Source organism: Lagopus muta, chromosome 16 (assembly GCF_023343835.1).
Source record: "Lagopus muta isolate bLagMut1 chromosome 16, bLagMut1 primary, whole genome shotgun sequence".
NCBI lineage: Eukaryota > Metazoa > Chordata > Aves > Galliformes > Phasianidae > Lagopus > Lagopus muta.
This window is the reverse complement of record NC_064448.1, coordinates 3417450-3433561: the sequence shown is the minus strand read 5'-3', so window position 1 is coordinate 3433561 and position 16112 is coordinate 3417450. Positions and strand designations below refer to the sequence as shown.

At 60.7% G+C, this 16112-nt stretch overlaps 5 protein-coding genes across 7 annotated transcripts; 3 read left to right on the top strand and 2 right to left on the bottom strand.

Moving 5' to 3' along the window:
- Positions 1–25: 25 nt before the first annotated feature.
- ACOT8 (acyl-CoA thioesterase 8) lies at positions 26–2331 on the bottom strand. Its single transcript, XM_048963344.1, has 6 exons — positions 2135–2331; positions 1925–2061; positions 1484–1709; positions 1079–1236; positions 519–710; positions 26–432 (listed from the first exon to the last, which is right to left on the bottom strand). Exons 1-6 carry the CDS (start codon positions 2266–2268, stop codon positions 314–316), a joined length of 966 nt encoding a protein of 321 aa, XP_048819301.1. The 5' UTR covers positions 2269–2331; the 3' UTR covers positions 26–313.
- Positions 2332–2497: 166 nt separating this feature from the next.
- On the top strand, positions 2498–5401 carry ZSWIM3 (zinc finger SWIM-type containing 3). Its single transcript, XM_048962705.1, has 2 exons — positions 2498–2697; positions 3504–5401. Exons 1-2 carry the CDS (start codon positions 2543–2545, stop codon positions 5398–5400), a joined length of 2052 nt encoding a protein of 683 aa, XP_048818662.1. The 5' UTR covers positions 2498–2542; the 3' UTR covers position 5401.
- A 51-nt stretch (positions 5402–5452) lies between these two features.
- On the top strand, positions 5453–7559 carry ZSWIM1 (zinc finger SWIM-type containing 1). Its single transcript, XM_048962706.1, has one exon. It carries the CDS (start codon positions 5562–5564, stop codon positions 7173–7175), a length of 1614 nt encoding a protein of 537 aa, XP_048818663.1. The 5' UTR covers positions 5453–5561; the 3' UTR covers positions 7176–7559.
- Positions 7560–8691: 1132 nt separating this feature from the next.
- NEURL2 (neuralized E3 ubiquitin protein ligase 2) lies at positions 8692–11799 on the bottom strand. The gene is made up of 2 exons (XM_048962717.1): positions 10936–11799; positions 8692–9250 (listed from the first exon to the last, which is right to left on the bottom strand). Exons 1-2 carry the CDS (start codon positions 11615–11617, stop codon positions 9135–9137), a joined length of 798 nt encoding a protein of 265 aa, XP_048818674.1. The 5' UTR covers positions 11618–11799; the 3' UTR covers positions 8692–9134.
- Positions 11800–12087: 288 nt separating this feature from the next.
- On the top strand, positions 12088–16029 carry CTSA (cathepsin A). Of its 3 annotated transcripts, none has more exons than XM_048962711.1 (15): positions 12088–12182; positions 12353–12513; positions 12600–12711; positions 12812–12862; positions 13103–13189; positions 13272–13427; positions 13670–13761; positions 13864–13948; positions 14079–14170; positions 14360–14438; positions 14561–14709; positions 14782–14857; positions 14952–15041; positions 15149–15250; positions 15375–16029. In XM_048962711.1, the coding sequence occupies exons 1-15, from the start codon at positions 12126–12128 to the stop codon at positions 15456–15458; spliced, it is 1473 nt and encodes a 490-aa protein (XP_048818668.1). In that variant the 5' UTR covers positions 12088–12125; the 3' UTR covers positions 15459–16029. The 3 variants fall into 3 exon arrangements, with proteins under 3 accessions (XP_048818668.1, XP_048818669.1, XP_048818670.1); XM_048962712.1 differs by having other exon boundaries at positions 12096–12173; XM_048962713.1 differs by having other exon boundaries at positions 12167–12274.
- Positions 16030–16112: the final 83 nt, after the last annotated feature.

Below are 16112 nucleotides of genomic sequence, written 5' to 3'. Positions count from 1 at the left end.
GGGGACAAAGTCCAGGATACAGAGCTCAGCTGCTCACGTGATAGCTTTATTATTGTGGGTGAAGAGTGGCTCAGCATAGCGCGCCATTACGCTGCACAGCTGGCAATTGACAGCAGTAACACTGCAGCCCATGCAGAATCACCTCAGTGTTGAAGTGCTGGCACCAACACTTCCACCTGTGGGACTAAGCTGCTTCTCTTCTGCTGCTCCTTCTGCTGCTGCGCGGGGTCCTGCCTCTGCCACAGGTATTCTGGTGCAGGCTTCAACCCCAGCACACGGAGCTTAGTCCAACTGCTGTATCTGGCTTCCTTGGCTAGAGTTTACTCTGGTTTGGGTTCTGCTCCACCCGGATGACTCCTTCCTGTGTGCAGGTGACAGCCAGGACCCCATCCCTGCGCCACAAGCGTCCGTGCACCAGCCCTCGGCACCCACCTGCAGAAAACGGCGTGAGACCGCAGCCCTGTGTGGGTTGCATCAGCCTTTGCTTTGTGGTGTCTGGGGAACCAGCCAAGACTCACCAGCCCAGGGGCTCTCGCACTCGTACAGCATCCAGTGGTCAGATCGGAAGGGCGCATGGAACCACATGGAGTGGTCGAGGGACACCATGAATTTGATTTTGTACTGACGATGAGGCAGTAGGGCCGTGCCCAGAAAGGCATAGTCAGAGATGTAGGCGGCCACACAGCAGTGCACCTTCATGTCAGTCTCTCCTGCAAAAAGCCAGTGTTCGCTCAGTGCCAGGTGACTGTGGGACACATCTGGACACGGTAGGCGATGTAAAGCTCCAACAGCTGTGTGTCCCCAAGGTCAGCTGTGAGCCCAGCAGCACTGCGGCACTACTTCAGACCTTCAGCCCTTGCTATGGCCCAGGCTGAAGGCTGCAGGACTGAATACAGCAAATGGGCATTGCCTCACACCCTGGCCCCCTGCCCTTACTTCAGTCCTGAAACCCCCAAATTTCCCCCAGATTTAGGGCATAGGGACCACAACTCTCCCAGCCCTCTGTCATGAGTGTGAGAGCTTGAGCCCCAGCCCTGGATTTGTGTGGCAGCCAAAGGCCCCTCCAGGCAGTACCCACCTATGTAGCCTCGGGCTCGCACCCAGAAGAACTGCTTTGCCTCCTGTGGCTCTGTGCAGAGTATATCTGGTGGGTTCACAGGTTTGATATCAATTGGCACATCTTCAGCTTGGATCCTGTTGAGATGCTTTCTGTATCTCTCTGCCAAGTTAGGATTCCTTGAGACCAATATGGAGAAGCAAAATCAATGCCCAGTACCCATGGAAGGCAGTGTCAGCCCAGGGCCACAGGGAAAAGCAGGAGGGCACAGCTGCTGCTGCCTGCCTCTACTTCCTTTGCAGGTGCATGTGGGGACTCCTTGGGTTATCACTGCAATCCTTTCCCATCTGCTTCTGTCCCTGTGCCTCCCTAAGCCCCAGCACAGAGCAGGGAGCCCCCAGGGTATGCCCTTTCCACTCCACTCACTGCAGGAACTTCTCAATGAGCTCCTCCTGTGTCAGCAGCTCCTCAGGGGGCGGCACGGTGGGCATGGTGAACTGGTGCTGCACAGGACTCTGCTGGGCCAGCTGGAAGGAGGCCTGGCAGATGAAGATAGGCTTCCCATGCTGAATGGCCTTCACAGAGCGGACGGAGAAGCTCTTTCCAGTACGGGTCCGCTCCACCTCATACAACACCGGCACCTTGGGGTCCCCTGGGTGGATGGGAGCCTTTGGCCGCGGGACAGCCATGCACCACAGAGGGCCCCGATCCGCGCTGGCAGAAAGCCGGGGCCGGGCAGACGAAGCACTGCTCCGCTGCGGCAGGCACGGAATGGCAGCCCCGGTCCCGGCCCCCCCCCCATCTCCCAGATCCGCCCACCCGGCCCCGGTATCCGTGAGCCGCCCGAGCCTCGCGGCGCGGTCCCACCTGCGCGCACGAAGTAGCAGTGCAGCGAGTGGGCCTGGAGGTCACGGCTGACGGCGCGGGCGGCTGCCACCAGGGCCTGGCCCACGATCTGCCCGCCGAAAAGGCGCCTCGTCACGGGCACCCAGTGGTGCTGACCCCTAACGGGAGAATGACGGCTGCCGTCAGTGCGGCGGACAGCGCGGAGGGACGGGCGGGCGGAGCACCGCGCACCTGAAGAGGTCGACCTCGAGGCGCTCCAGGTTGAGCACGCTGGTGATCAGCACGCTTCGCAGGTCCCCGGCCGCTGCCAGCCGCTTCAGACCCGAGCCCGAGGCCGCAGCCCCGGCATCGCCCGGCTCCGCCATCTCCGCCGCGACCCGGAACCGGCACTGCCTGCAGCCACATCCGGCAGCCGCTCGGAGCAGCAGGAAGTCCCGCCCACACGGCTGGAGGCGGGAGCCACCAACTGATTGGGTTTTCGAGTCGTCAATCGCTGGACTGGCGGCAGAAAACGTTGCGCTGGTTGGTCGGCCTCCCGCCAGTTGGGAAAGAACGGCTGTGATTGGTCGGACGGCGGGCGGGGCGGTGCTCCATCGGGTTGATAAGGGCCGGCAGGCTGCCCGGCCCTCACATTTCGCCATGGAGCTCGGGGCGCGTTTCCGGACGTACCGGGAGTTCAAGGAGTCCCTGTGCGCCTACCAGCAGGCCCACGGCTCACACTATAGCCTGCGCAGCTGCACCTCGGTGCGCTTCCACAACCGGGAGCACGGCACGGCCGTTCGCGAGGATGTGATGTAAGGCGGCCGTCTCCCGGCGTCGTGTAGGCCTCGGCCCACCGGCAGCAGCACGTGCTGCTGAGCCTCTTCGCCCTCGCCTGTCCCCGGGCTGCGATCCCACGTGCACGTGGCAGGGCGGCCTGCTTGCAGGCCAGATCACGGTGGCGGGGCGATGCTGGTGCCGTCGCAGCCCTGCTGCTGTGAGGCTGAGCTGTGTTGCTGCCCTCACACCTGCATGCACTCTCCGTGCTGTCCCTCGTGCAGCTCTCTGCACGGTCGTTGCTCAGCTCTGTTCTCTCTGACCCTTGCGGTGAAACCTGCCTTTCTGGTATTTGAGATGATGCTGTTGTGGTGTTGCTAACTATCACTGTGGCCTTTTTCCACTGAAGTGGTATCTTAAGTGTTGGCATCCAATAATGTTCCCTGGCTGCTTTTAGCCCATGTGTTGGAAAGGATTTATCTGGATTCCCTTTCATAGTGCTGAGTTCTGCAGGCCTTCGTTGTCTCTGCTGGGACCGGGCCCATGGATGTGCTCAGTCCTCCTTAGAACAGAACTTAATCCCTTGTCTTAAAGCCTCTCTTGCCCTGCTCCTGTGGATACCTGGGTGTTTGGTGATGGTGGCTGTAACTCTTAGCTCCTTTGTTCCCACTGTTTGTGCTTATCCCAAGATTTCTGAGTAGACCAGCCTTGCACATCTGGTGGATATATGTTTTTATGTTTGCTAATTGAATGTAGAGCTGACATGCTAGAGAAGTCAAAACTAAATGTTGAAAAACTAACAGCATCATTGCTCCCACCATTAACTTTTTCTCAACGTTTGCAGGTTCATGCAGGTGAAGTTTGGTTGTACCCGGACCCAAAAGTACAATAAGAAAAGGAAGAAGCAGCCCAATCTGTGTCCAGCTTACTTCGTTTTGCAATATAATGAGGACATAGATCAACTGGTGATCAGTGAGCTGTGTAGTGACCATGTACATGTGGACACGGAGTTTTTCCTGACCGGTGTTGGCATAACCAGAAGAGCCAACACCACAGCAGATGGCAGCCCTGCAGTCAAGCTGTGCAGGCAGCAGGCAGAAGGGACCGAAAGCTCCAACGAGGTGGATGAGAATTTGCCTGAGGCTGAGCAAGTTGTGGATGGAACATCCGCCCTGTGCAGGGTTCCTGCACTCTCAGAGGCAGGGAAGGAAAATGATTCGCCCTCAGCAGCAGACAGAGTCACTGAAGTAGTGAAAAGCTGCCTGAATGCAGACAGTGGGGCACTGGCTTCACTTGATGTAGGCAGTGAGCAGGGGCTGGAGAGGCTCAACTTCCAGACCAGCAAGATGAAGAGCTTATTTACAAAGTTTCCTACCAGCCTTCTGTTGCACAGGGTACAGAGCCAGGGAGAACATGTTCTCTACGTGCTCTTAGTAGAGAGTAAAGAGCGAGTGGGGAAGATTGTGCACTGGTCAGTGCTGAAAGCTGACACGGGACAGAGCATCAGCAAAATGCTGGCTGTTTTCAAGGAGTTCAATCCTGAGTGGCGAAAGGTGAAGGTTGTTTTTGTGGACACGTCCTTCCCTCACAAAGCTGTCCTTCAGGAGCTCTTTCCTTTGGCTCAGGTGCTCCTTTCTGTCTACCACACTGTCCGACTGCTTGAGGAGAATGTGAATGCAGCAGAAATGCCACTTTCTGCCAAGCAAGAAATGAAGCTGGCCTTGAAGAATGCAGTATTTTCCACTTCGGCTGACAGTCTGGAAACCCTGTCTCAGATGATGAAGAGCGTGGTTAACGCGGAGCTGTACGCCTACCTCCAGGCCAACTGGTTCTCCTGCGAGCTGCTGTGGTACATGCATACCAAGAAAGGTCTTCATTCATGCAGTGCACACATTGACAGTCTGGATCTCGTCACACACCGGCTATCTGCTCTCTTTGGCCAGCACTCCTCCTTGGAGGCAAGCGTTCTCCATTTACTGGAGTGCGCAGAGTGTCTCGATTCCAAACCTCTGGAAAGCTCCAACTGGAGTCCCTCGTGCACCAAGGACTGTCAGAGAGGCTTCCAGGAGAAACCTGAAGCGCAGGTGCATGCCACCACAGAACCAGATCCTCCTTTTGACTCACAGGTTCTCACTGAGCACCCCGAGCCTCCCAGGCAGACGGTGCCCAGCGTGGTGGTGGAGGGGCAGGCCTGCATGCTGGAGGAGCTGCGTGACTGCTCCACGGCACAGGGCTACCAACTGTGTGCCAACGAGTGGGAGGTGGTGCAGATGTCCACGCAGCTCATCAGCGCCGTGCCGGGTGGCGTGGAGGTGCGGCTGCTGGAAGACGCGCACCGGGTGAGCGACGACTGCCGGAGCTGCAGCTGCTACTTCCAGCACCGCTACCGCCTGCCCTGCCGCCACGTGCTGGCCGTGCTGCACGCCGAACGCAGGAGCGTGGAAAGCGGCATGGTGGGCCACCGCTGGCGGCGGAAATACGAGCAGCGCGCCGTGCCCGCGGAGCTGCCGGAGCACATGGATATCCCGGGGGAGGCGGAGGACCGGCGGGACCGGATCCAGGCGCTCAGCAAGGAGCTGGCCAACCTGCTGCTGCAGAGCGACGGGGCGCAACTGGAGGAGCGCAGCTCCGCGCTCAGGGCCATCGTGGACGCTTGGGCCGAGCAAGGTGGGGACAAGGAGCGCGGTGCGGAGGCGAGCCCGGACCTGGGGGTGAAGCAGGAGGCGGCGGGCGCGCCGTGAGCGGCCGCTGGGGCCGGGCGCGTTCCCGTGCGTCGGGCGCGCGGTGCCGCCTTCTCCGCGCGGGGGCGCTGTGGCGGTGCGTGCGTCGTGACGTCATCTACGCGCCCGGCGCTGATTGGTCGCGTCGCGGGGCCGGGCGTGGCGCACATGGCGGTGCGGCCATGGCGGAGGACGCGGGGAACGGCTGCCTGGTGTCCTACGAGCTGGACGCCGAGGGCCGCATGGCCTCCGTCAGCTTCCAGAGCGCCGAGATGGGCGCGCTGTTCGCTCGCTTCCCCCAGGCCCTGCTGGTGCACCGAGCCTGCGCCCCGAGCGGCCGGGCGCTGTACGTCTTTCTGGCGGACGGGCCGTGGCTGGCGGGGCGCGGGGCCGCGGGCAGGGTGGTGCACCTCGCAGTGCCCCGCGACGAGTCGGCACGCGGCTTGGCCCGCATGTGCGAGGCCTTCCGGGCGTTCAACCCCGCGTGGTGGCGCACCCGGGTGCTGCTGGTGGGCCCCGACCTCCCCGAGCCCGTGGCGCTGGGCCAAGCCTTCCCCGGGGCCGAGGTGCGCCTCTCAGCTTTCCATGTGTGCAAGCACCTGCAGGAGCAGATTCAGCGGCTGGGCCTGGAGCACCGGGCCGAGCAGCTGCTCCTCAACACCCTGCACGGCACCATGTGCAAGGCCACGGAGAGCAAACGCAGGGAGATGCACCGCGTCCTGAGTGAGACGGTACCGCCAGACCTGCTGCCACGCTTCCACGCTCACTGGCTGCTCACCAATAAGATCTGGGCCACGCATGGGGAGAGAGGCTGCAAGAAGAGCTGTGACTATTTTATGGAGCTGGAGACCGTCACCCAGGGCATAAGCCAGGTTTTTAATGCTGAGCTCTTCTTGGAAACTTGCATTGCCTCGTTTGCAAAGTACTACCAGAAGTGTGTTTCTGAGACCCCTCCCAGTGATACTGTGTGCTCCACTGCCTGTCCTGATCACCGTGCAGCTTCCCAAACCTCACCCACCTCGAATTCCCCTCTGCAGCCCCTGGCACCATGTCAGGATCAGCCATCCCAGTGCTGTGTCCCGGACTCTCCCATGGCAACGGCAGCTCCTCAACTCCCAGTGGCCCTCCGCAGCCAGCCTGCACCTCCCCAGCCTCTCCTCCAGAGCGGGTCTGTGAGCACTTGCTCCTTGTACATTCCTTCATCTCCTGCAATTAAAGAGGAGGCTACAGAATATTCTGAGGGGGACAGCGATGAGGGGGTGAACCAAAAGGCTGAAGAACGTATCATGCGATCTTTGTCTGATATTTGCACAGAGTTTGCTGCCAGGCTGTGCCTGAGCGAGCTTGCAGTGGTTCAGAAGTCTGTACAGCTGATAGGCAGCAGCACAGATGCTGTCAACGTACAGATCCTTGAAGATGCTCACAAAGTGACTCAGGAAGGGCTGTGCCACTGCACGTGCCACTTCAACCAGACGTTCCAGTTGCCCTGCCGGCACATCCAGGCTGTGCTGAACTTGGAGAGAAAGACCTTGCAGCCTGAGATGCTGGGGAGGCAGTGGCAGAAGGGACGTGACATCATCATCGAGAGCACGCGAGGCAGTGCTGAACACCTCCTGGAGGACCTGGAGAGCCCTTGGGATGAGTCTCGGGACAAATTCCTGGCTGTGTCCTTGCTCACAGAAGAGGTCAGCCAGCTCCTCACCTGTTGTAGCACAGAGGAGTTTGAGCTCCGGTGCAGCACGCTGCGAGCGCTGGCTGACAGCTGGATCGGGCCCTACATGCAGGTGAAACTCTAGTATGGGACAGTGAGCCAGCCTCACGCCTGGCACTGCTCGCAGCTCTGCCACATCCCTCCTGCTTTCATTGCTCCTTTATTCAGACTGCACCCCACGGGAGTTAGGGGCTGGCTGGGCCGCTTCGTGAGTGAGCATCCACTCCTGCATGGGGGAGCTGTGGAGCTGGTTTACAAATTCCCGACTGGACTGTGATGGGTAACAAGCTGCTGACCTAACAAGCAGGAAATGCATGGGGTGATCTGAGGGTGGCGTGGGGTAGGAAGTGATAGTTTAATAATGTGATAAAATTATTTGATCTTTGGCCAGCACCTTCAGGTCCTTCCAGCATCCGGCTGTGAGGGTATTGTGCAACAAAGCCAATAAATGCTCCTTTGTCACTTTGGAGCTGAGTGTGTTTCTGAGGCAATCCTTCCCTGCCAGAGGGCAGTGAGGCTGCTCACTTGGGCAGGGTTTTTAACATCTTTCCTTGGTTTTCAGGTCTAATTTCCTTGCCCGCTCGTTAGGCGAGTGAGCCTGTGTGTTAAGGAGCAGCAGGACCTGAGGGTGGCGATCTCTGCTGCTGGCAGTGCTGCCTGTGTTGGGGCGTTTGTTTATCTGGTTGTGGCAGCTGCTCTTAATTATTCAGAAAATGGAACTGCCCTCCCTCATGCCTGCTGGGGGTCACGGCAGTACAAACAAGGCTTCTGCAAAGCACAGAGCAAATGCTTTGGGTGTGTGGGGTGGGGGAGGAAAAAACACTAAGAACAAACACGCGATCACCCAAGCCTCTAGAAGCTGTCGTGCAGCTGCTGAGCTGCCAGCCCCCTCTCCAGCCCCTTGGCTGTGTGCTGGGGGATGTGCTGGGGACATCTGGTGAGGAGCAGAAAGCACCACAGACCTCTCTTGATCTCTGTAGTTCATTAGTGCTGTGTTTCCCACAGTTGGTGCTTCAGTAACGCTCAGATTTTAGAGTTGCCTGTTGCAGTAGAACTGCAGTGTGGTTGGGAATTTCCCCTCGTTTGAGGGTTTTGTCATGCTGTGCGATAATATCAAATCCCTCTGTCTAAATATAGTGTAGTGTTTCCTAAAACACCTTTCTGCAAGCTTAAAGCTGTATGTTCTGCCTGCTCCCAGAGCAGTCTCCCCAGGGAAACACAGCACAGGCACACAGTGATCCAAGGCTGGGAACCAGGGTCTGCACCAGACCTCCCCCAGCTTGCTGTGACTGGCTTCATGGCCACAGGCACGAGGAGCAGCCACTGCTGGAGCTGCTCCCTGCACATGGTGTATGGACAGCAGTCCGACCCTTCCGCCTCTTCTCAGAGAGCACAGGAAATAAGTCATCCCTTTCTCAGTAAACATGTTTCCCAAGAGCGAAACTGCGTGGCTGGGACAGGGCCCAGCTGCAATTTACCTTCCACGTGAGCAGGGAGCCCTGCAGCCCTTTGTGAGGGCCCGTTGCTGGCAGCGCAGCTTCCCAGGCCGCCCTCTCACTGCTGCAGGCTGCTTCCAGCCAGAAAGGAGCCTGGGCTGGGGCTGCTGGCCCTGCACTTGCCTCTGGCAGTGCTCTGATCTTGCCGCAGCACTGAGAAGCAGTGCCCCAGCACACAGCATCCCATATCACAGGCCTCCATCCTGCAGTCTCAGGGCTGTTGTTCAGGAGGACCTGCAGGCAGTGCTCAGCGCCCCCGCTGTGGACCCAGGAAATTGTAGCTTTGTTCCTGGGCTCTGTGGACTGGCACCACGCAGAGAGCTCAGGCTGTGCCTTGAAGTGCTTTATTACTCACTCTCTTCTGTGAGTGGGCACGAGCCCAACCGTACAGCAATTTGAGTTGAAAGGACCCTTGAAGGCCATCGAGGCTGTGCAAACAACAGGGGCACCTAAAGCTACATTGGGTGCTCAGAGCTCCAACCGTACCCGTTCACACAAAGTCTCTGGCATGCTCTGGGGGCTGTCAGGCCATGCAGCACCTCAGTTCCTCACTCGTGTTGGCAGAAGTGCTTCAGCATGGGGGGCAGATCCAAGCCGTCGATGGCCAGGCGGTGCACAACGTGCTTCTGGATGACCAGCCGGCAGAGCGTCTGCAGGGAAGGGACTGCAAGAGAAACAGTCTTGCAAAAACAGAAGGAGCTGGGGTGGCTGGGAGAGCTGTGTTGGGAGAGTGGTGTGCAGGGCTCACTGCTGGCTCCTGGCTTTTGGGCAGCGTTTGGGGAATTTTATGCTGCAGGCAGCACTCGTCCTCCTGCAGGGCTCTGCTGGGGGAGAGCTTCACCCTGTGGAGTCCTCCTGCTGTGCCCAGGCTGGAGCTCCTTTAACAGACTGAGCGTGGTGGCCCTGCAGTCATGTGCCTACACAGTGTGTTACTGTGGTGTTTTACATTTGTTTTCTCTCGGGGCTGCTATATGGTTCCTCCAGGGACCCACGTGCCCACACAGTGTTTTCCTTTCATCCTCATCCCCTCGGTGGCCTGTGTGCACATCACACTGCACCATCAGCCTCTGCAGGGAGGACTCACATGATGCTCCCGGGACGCGTCTTCCATCGGCCCCCTGACCCCTGTGACACAGGCTGTGGGCGGATTCCTCCTCTATGAGCTGTGGGAAGCCCCCAGCAGTGCGGGGCGGGGGGGCCGGCTGCGGTGTCACGCTGCAGAGCGGGGCCCTGGGTGGTGGCCCAGCTGCTCTGCTCTCACACGGCCGCCAGCACGAGGCCTCGGGGCAGTGCCAGACAAAGCAGCGCTGTGCCCCGGCCTTGGGCTGCTCCTGGATGTCTGCAATGCTTATCATAGGCCAGGGCTCGCCGCCCTGAGCGTTCGGTGAGCAGCAATGTGGGCCCCCCTGCGCAGCGTCTCGTCTCCTGCCCTTCAGCTGCAGGGTTTCGCTTGACCGCCTACACCCCAGCAAAAGCAGAACTAAACCAAAACTGATTTGTAAAGCCAAGGGAAACGCTGCAGAAAGAGCAGCTGCAGAAATCTGTGGGTAGCTGGCACCAGGTTGCTCACTGCCTCTGGTGCACTGCTGGCCTGGCCCTCACTTTGCACTGTGTCCTGCTGGGAGCCCTTGCTGCTCTCCCCCTCCCTCCCCTTTCTAGAGGAAGGCAGCCAGCACGGGGAATGCCAGACCTCAGCCTTGAGAGGCTGAACTCGGGGCTGAGGTTCCCTGTTCAGGAGTCGCTCTGCTGTGGGTCCTGGTATCTTGTTTGCTTTGTCTCTGGCCTTGTGCCTGCTATGCCAAGACCTCATTATCTCCCAGTTATGTAAAGCTCAGGTGGCACAGCAGCATGATGGTGACCCAGCCATCAGTACCCAGGCACTATTTCTTCTTCTGGTTCACATCCCTCATCATCCTGAGCACGTGCTCATTTTTCCAATACGCTTCTAATTAGCACCTATTAGCTGACTGCTCGCAGGAGCTCGTGGCTGTGCGGGGCTGCCAATCCCAGCCCCACCCTGCCTGGGGACACCGGGATGTTGCCCAACGGCTGCAGCACCGCGGGGGTCTGCCCTGGATCTGCTGCTGCAGCCCTGGCTCTGGATTGGGCGAGGCTGGGGCACTGAGCAGCCAGCACAGGGCTGGAGGGGGGACCTTGGGCTGCCGGAGCCAAACCACATCCCTGCCACGGCACAGCTTCTGAGAGGCACCGCTGCTAGTGGGGCCTCACTGCACTCTACAGGGACTCGGGATGCTCTGCCACACTCTCCACCCTGTATCTCTGTGCCCCACGTCCCATCCCACTCAAATGCTGCCCACCGGACCGCGGGGTCACCGCGCAGATACCCACAGCCGTATTCCACCTGGATCACACGGACGCTTTTGGTAGAGGCGAAGACGTCAACCACAGCGTAGAGCGGCCGCGCGGTGGGCAGGCTCCGGGCGCTCGGCCCCATGTCCTCCCCGTTGATGACGATGTGCATGTCGGCGGTGCCGTCGGGCCGCGGGGCGTACAGCACGCCGATGCGGCTGCGCAGGGCGGTGGGAGGCAGCACGTTGGTGCGGTACAGCTCATCCAGGAGATGGCTGTAGCGTCCGGGGCGGCTGCGCCCCACCAGTTTGTCGCGGGGGATCCTCACGCCCTCGATGCGCAGCTCGGGCTCCCAGAGCGGGGCCGGGGCCGGGGCCGGCTCCTCCTGCCCGTCGGCCGACACGCGGTTGTGACTGCGGGTGATGGCGAACACCCAGGTGTCTCCCAGGCCGACCAGGTCAGGCAGCGAATACTCGGGCACGGTGCCCAGGCTCTGCGGGTCGTGCGCCGTCAGCCCCACGCGCAGGTGCCCGCACCAACCCAGCTCCTTCTCCTCGATCTCCACCAGGAAGATCTGCCCGGGTGCCAGCGGCTCGTGGCTGAAGCACAGCGCGTTGGCGAAGCTCTCGACCCGCGTGGCCCGTGTGCGCGAGGCGTCCAGGCGCACATTGGCGCCGTGCACGCGGTGGAAGCGGGTGGGAGGGTGGCCCGGAGCCGCCATGGCCGCGCCGCTATTTTTAACCGCGCGGCGCCGGGCAGCTGCTGGCAGGCGGTGGCTGGGGCCGGTCCTAACGCACGGGGCCCCGCGGGAGGGCGGCGGCGCGGGGTGTCCGGTGCTGCCCACGGGGCTGCGAGGGACGGGACCGTACAGGGACGGGGCTGTGCAGGGACGGGGTCCTGGGCTCCCCGCTCCTCGCCCTACGTCGGGGAACTCCGGCACCGCGCCCGCTCGTAGTGCCCCGCGGTGTCCGCGAGGCACGGGGGCGTGCGGGGTTACTGCGACAGCCCCGGGGCGGCGTGGGCCCACGCGCGGCATCCGCGCCCGGGCGGTGCAGCCGCCGCGCCTGAGTGCGGTGCGTGGCGCGGCCGGCCGGTTCGTTCACACGTGCGCGCGCGGCGTGGAGGGAGGGGCGTGGCCAGCTGCCGCAAACGACGCGCCGATTGGCTAAGGCTGTCCCCGCTCCCTCCTCGAAGCCCCGCCCAACGGCACGTGACCGCTCGGAGGTCATATGGGCGCGGGTCATGTGCTGTGGGGCGCTGCGGGATCGGGGTGCGGGGTGAGCGGGGTGAGCGGCGTGCGGCACCGGGCGTGGTAGAAGGGAGTGATCCCGCTGGGACTGTGCCGGCAGGGTCGGGACCGGCGAGAGGCGCCGCATCGGTGCGGGGCGGCGGAGCTCGGTGCGGTTCGTTGCGTGTGTCCGGGCGCTCGGCATCGCCGTTTCTGTGCCTTCCGCAGATGCTGCCGCTGCTGTGCGCACTGTTGTTGGGGCTGGGGCCGGCCCACGCCGCGCCCGCGGGCCATGAGGTGACGTTCCTGCCCGGGCTGCCCAAGCAGCCGTCCTTCCGCCACTTCTCGGGGCACCTGTGCATCGGGCCGACGCAGCGCCTGCACTACTGGTATGTAGGGCCGGGCTGGGACGTGGTACTGGTGCGTGGGACCGGTGCTGGCTGAGCACTGGGTACTCACATCGCTCACCCCGCAGGTTTGTGGAGGCCCAGAACAACCCGCAGAGCAGCCCTCTGGTATTATGGCTGAACGGGGGCCCTGGCTGCAGTTCTATGGAAGGCTTCTTGAAAGAGCATGGCCCCTTCCTGGTCAGTGGTCACAGCTGCCTGCGGTCTGCAGGGCTCCATGATGCGGGTGGTGTCTTGGGCCCTGTGTTGTGCCACTTATCAGTCTCCACTCCCTCCTCAGGTGCAGCCCGATGGGGTCACGCTGAAGTACAATGACTACGCCTGGAACAAGGTATGGGCCCTGCTGCAGGCAGGGAGCGGCTCCTGCCCCACCCAAGCTGTGGGGAACCATGGCTCTGAACTGCTCTGTGCTGCCCCCCCCCTCCAGCTCTCTGCAGAGCAGGGATGAGGTTCTCATTGCAACACTGGGGTGGGCCACACACAAATGGTGCCATAGGTGAAGGCCGTTGGCCCTCTGTGCTGAGAGCTCCCTGGACTTCCATGCTCCCCTGCCCCTCTGCTGTCCTCACAGATTGCCAACATGCTCTACCTGGAGTCCCCTGCAGGCGTTGGCTTCTCATACTCCGAGGACAAGAAGTATGCTACCAACGACACCGAGGTGAGTGGTGAGGCTGTTGCAGGCCCAGCCCGGAGCTGCTGGCCCAGTGCCACCCCGCTGATGCCATCTGCTGTCCCTGCAGGTCGCACACAACAACTACCTGGCTCTGAAGGAGTTCCTGCGGCTCTTCCCTGAGTACTCCAAGAACGACCTCTTCCTCACAGGGGAGAGCTACGGCGGCATCTACATCCCCACTCTGGCAGAGTGGGTGATGCAGGACCCCAGCCTTAACCTCAAGGTGAGGGCATGGCCTTGCTGCCTGGGGCAGCCCCAGCCCCACAGCCTTTCATCTCCCTGGGTGCTGGCGGTGAACGTGTTCCGCTGCGTGAGACTGAGGAGTGCTCCCAGGCGCCCATGGCCTTTCCTCTTCCCCCCGTGAAGTAAACAGAGCCACATCTGCTTCCTGCCTGACGCCGATGCTCTGTGGCTGCCCTGTGAGGAGCTGCCACACCACAGAGTTGTTTTCTTATTGCCCCGCAGGGAATCGCTGTGGGAAATGGCCTCTCCTCCTATGAGATCAACGACAACTCCTTGGTGTACTTCGCCTATTACCATGGCCTGCTGGGCACCCAGTGAGAGCGGGGAGCACTGCTGGGGGGAGCGCTGCTGGTCCCTGTGGCACAGAGCAGGGTGGGCTCTGGTGGATCACTCCAACTCTTGGTTTCTGCCTGCAGGCTGTGGAAGGACTTGCAGGCCTTCTGCTGCTCTGAAGGGAAGTGCAACTTCCATGACAACTCCAATTTGAACTGCACGCTTAAGGTGAGGGAAGGCTGGAATCCCCGAGCCCTGCTCCAATTCCTGCGAGCAGCAGCACTGTGCTTGGTGTTCGGTGTGTGCTGTGGTCCTTCAAGCTGAGTCCTGAGCCCGTCCTGCTTGTGGCTCATTGCAGATGGCAGAGATGATTGAGATTGTAGAGGAGTCTGGGCTCAATATCTACAATCTCTACGCCCCGTGTGCTGGCGGTGTTCCTGGAAGCATGAGGTGAGAGTGGCGACAGCAGCAGCGCTATCCCCAAGCACAATCAGCATGCAGATCCCTACCAGCAGCAGGGGGCTGGCAGAGACACTGCTTCTGTGGCCACTTCTTCCTGGTGGTGGGCCCAAGGCCGTTATCCCAAGCCCTTGCTCCTCCAGAGCTCTCACCCTGTGGCCGTGCTTGGTCTGCCTGCAGGTATGAGGGTGACTATCTCGTCACACATGACCTGGGGAACTCCTTCATCCGGATGCCAATGAGGTTCTCCTGGCGCCAGGTGAGTGTGGGTCCCTGTCACAGTGTGCTGCCAGCACCCTCCACCTGCACAGTAGGGGATGGGGCAGCTCTCCCTGCGGGCAGTGCTGAGGTGCTGCTGCAGGGCTATCCCAACTCTCCCAGAACCTGTTCCGGATGCCTGTAGCCCGCAATAAGGTGCGGATGGACCCACCGTGCACCAACTCCACAGCACCGACCATGTATCTGAACTCCCCAGAAGTGAGGAAGGCTCTCCACATCTCCCCCGATGCCCCAGAGTGGCAGGTGTGCAGGTGAGCAAGACACAGGCGGGGTTGAGTGTGTGGCACAAGCAGCTGCTGAGCTCACTGCTGCTTCTTCTGCAGCTTCGAGGTGAACCGCAGCTACAAGCGCCTGTACACGCAGATGAATGACCAGTACCTCAAACTTCTTGGAGCCATGGTGTGTATGTGTGGGGGAGCACGCAGCCCATGGAAGCAGCCCTCCCACATAGGGCCGTGCCCCGTGCAGTGCTCATGCTCTTCCTGCTCTGCAGAAATACAGAATCCTGGTGTACAATGGGGATGTTGACATGGCCTGCAATTTCCTTGGGGACGAGTGGTTCGTGGACTCCCTGTGCCAGAAGGTAAATGGGCAGAGTGAGGCCTGGCTGATCCAGGGATCAGCCCAGATACAGGGGGAAGCGGTGGGGTCTGTGGGGCTGGGCACCGAGGGTGCTGTCTCTATTCCCAGGTGCAGGTGGCTCGCCGGCCTTGGCTCTACACTGAAGGAGGTGAGAACCAGATCGGGGGCTTCGTGAAAGAGTTCACCAACATTGCCTTCCTCACTGTTAAGGTAGGGCTGAGGTGGTGCCTTGCAGTTGGTCCCACTGTGGTCACTCATGGCTGACACTGGAGCCGTGGGCCAGGCGGTAGTGGAGCCACGGAGGGCACTGACTGCTGGCACCTGTTTCCTGCAGGGAGCCGGCCACATGGTGCCTACAGACCAGCCCCTCGCTGCCTTCACCATGTTCAGCCGTTTCATTAAGAATGAGCCCTACTAGGAGCTGGGGAGGCTGTGCCCAGGGCCTTGGGCTGCCTGCGTACAACAGTCACCTCCTGCACAGCTCATCACTGCCACTCAGCTGCACCAGGGCTCCCCTGTGTCATGAACAAAGTGACGACTGCAGCCGGCAGGGATTCCCCGGGGCCCCAAGGGCTATGCTTAGCCTGGAGGCAGGCTTTCTGCAGGGTGCAGGGAGAGGAGTCCTTGGGATGCCATCCCTGCTGGGCACTGCAGCTGTCTCTTTGCTGTGGCTTCCTGTCTCACCTCCTCCCTGTTTCTGGAGGCAATTACTTCCCTCGTAGGCTGGGAGCAGTCCTTACCACTTCCCTCTGTCCTGCAGCCTCTGTACACATGTGGCCTAGGCAGGCTCTGAGCCAGCTGCTCTCTGCTAAGCACAGTTGATGTGGTGGCCGTGGGCTCCCCTGCAAGGGCTTTCTGCTCCCTTTGAAACCACTCCCAACCTGACCTCAGTGAAAGGCAATTCACAACGAAGACAATTTCACTGCCTAGGTCACACAGTGCTCTTGGGAACCCACAATAAACTCTGAATAAGGTGGTCCTGCTCCTCATTAATGAGCTCCTTGCACCTCTCTGCTATCCCCTGCTTTGCTTTCTTTTGCTGTCTCAAGAGTGGTTCCTAACAGAGGCTCCA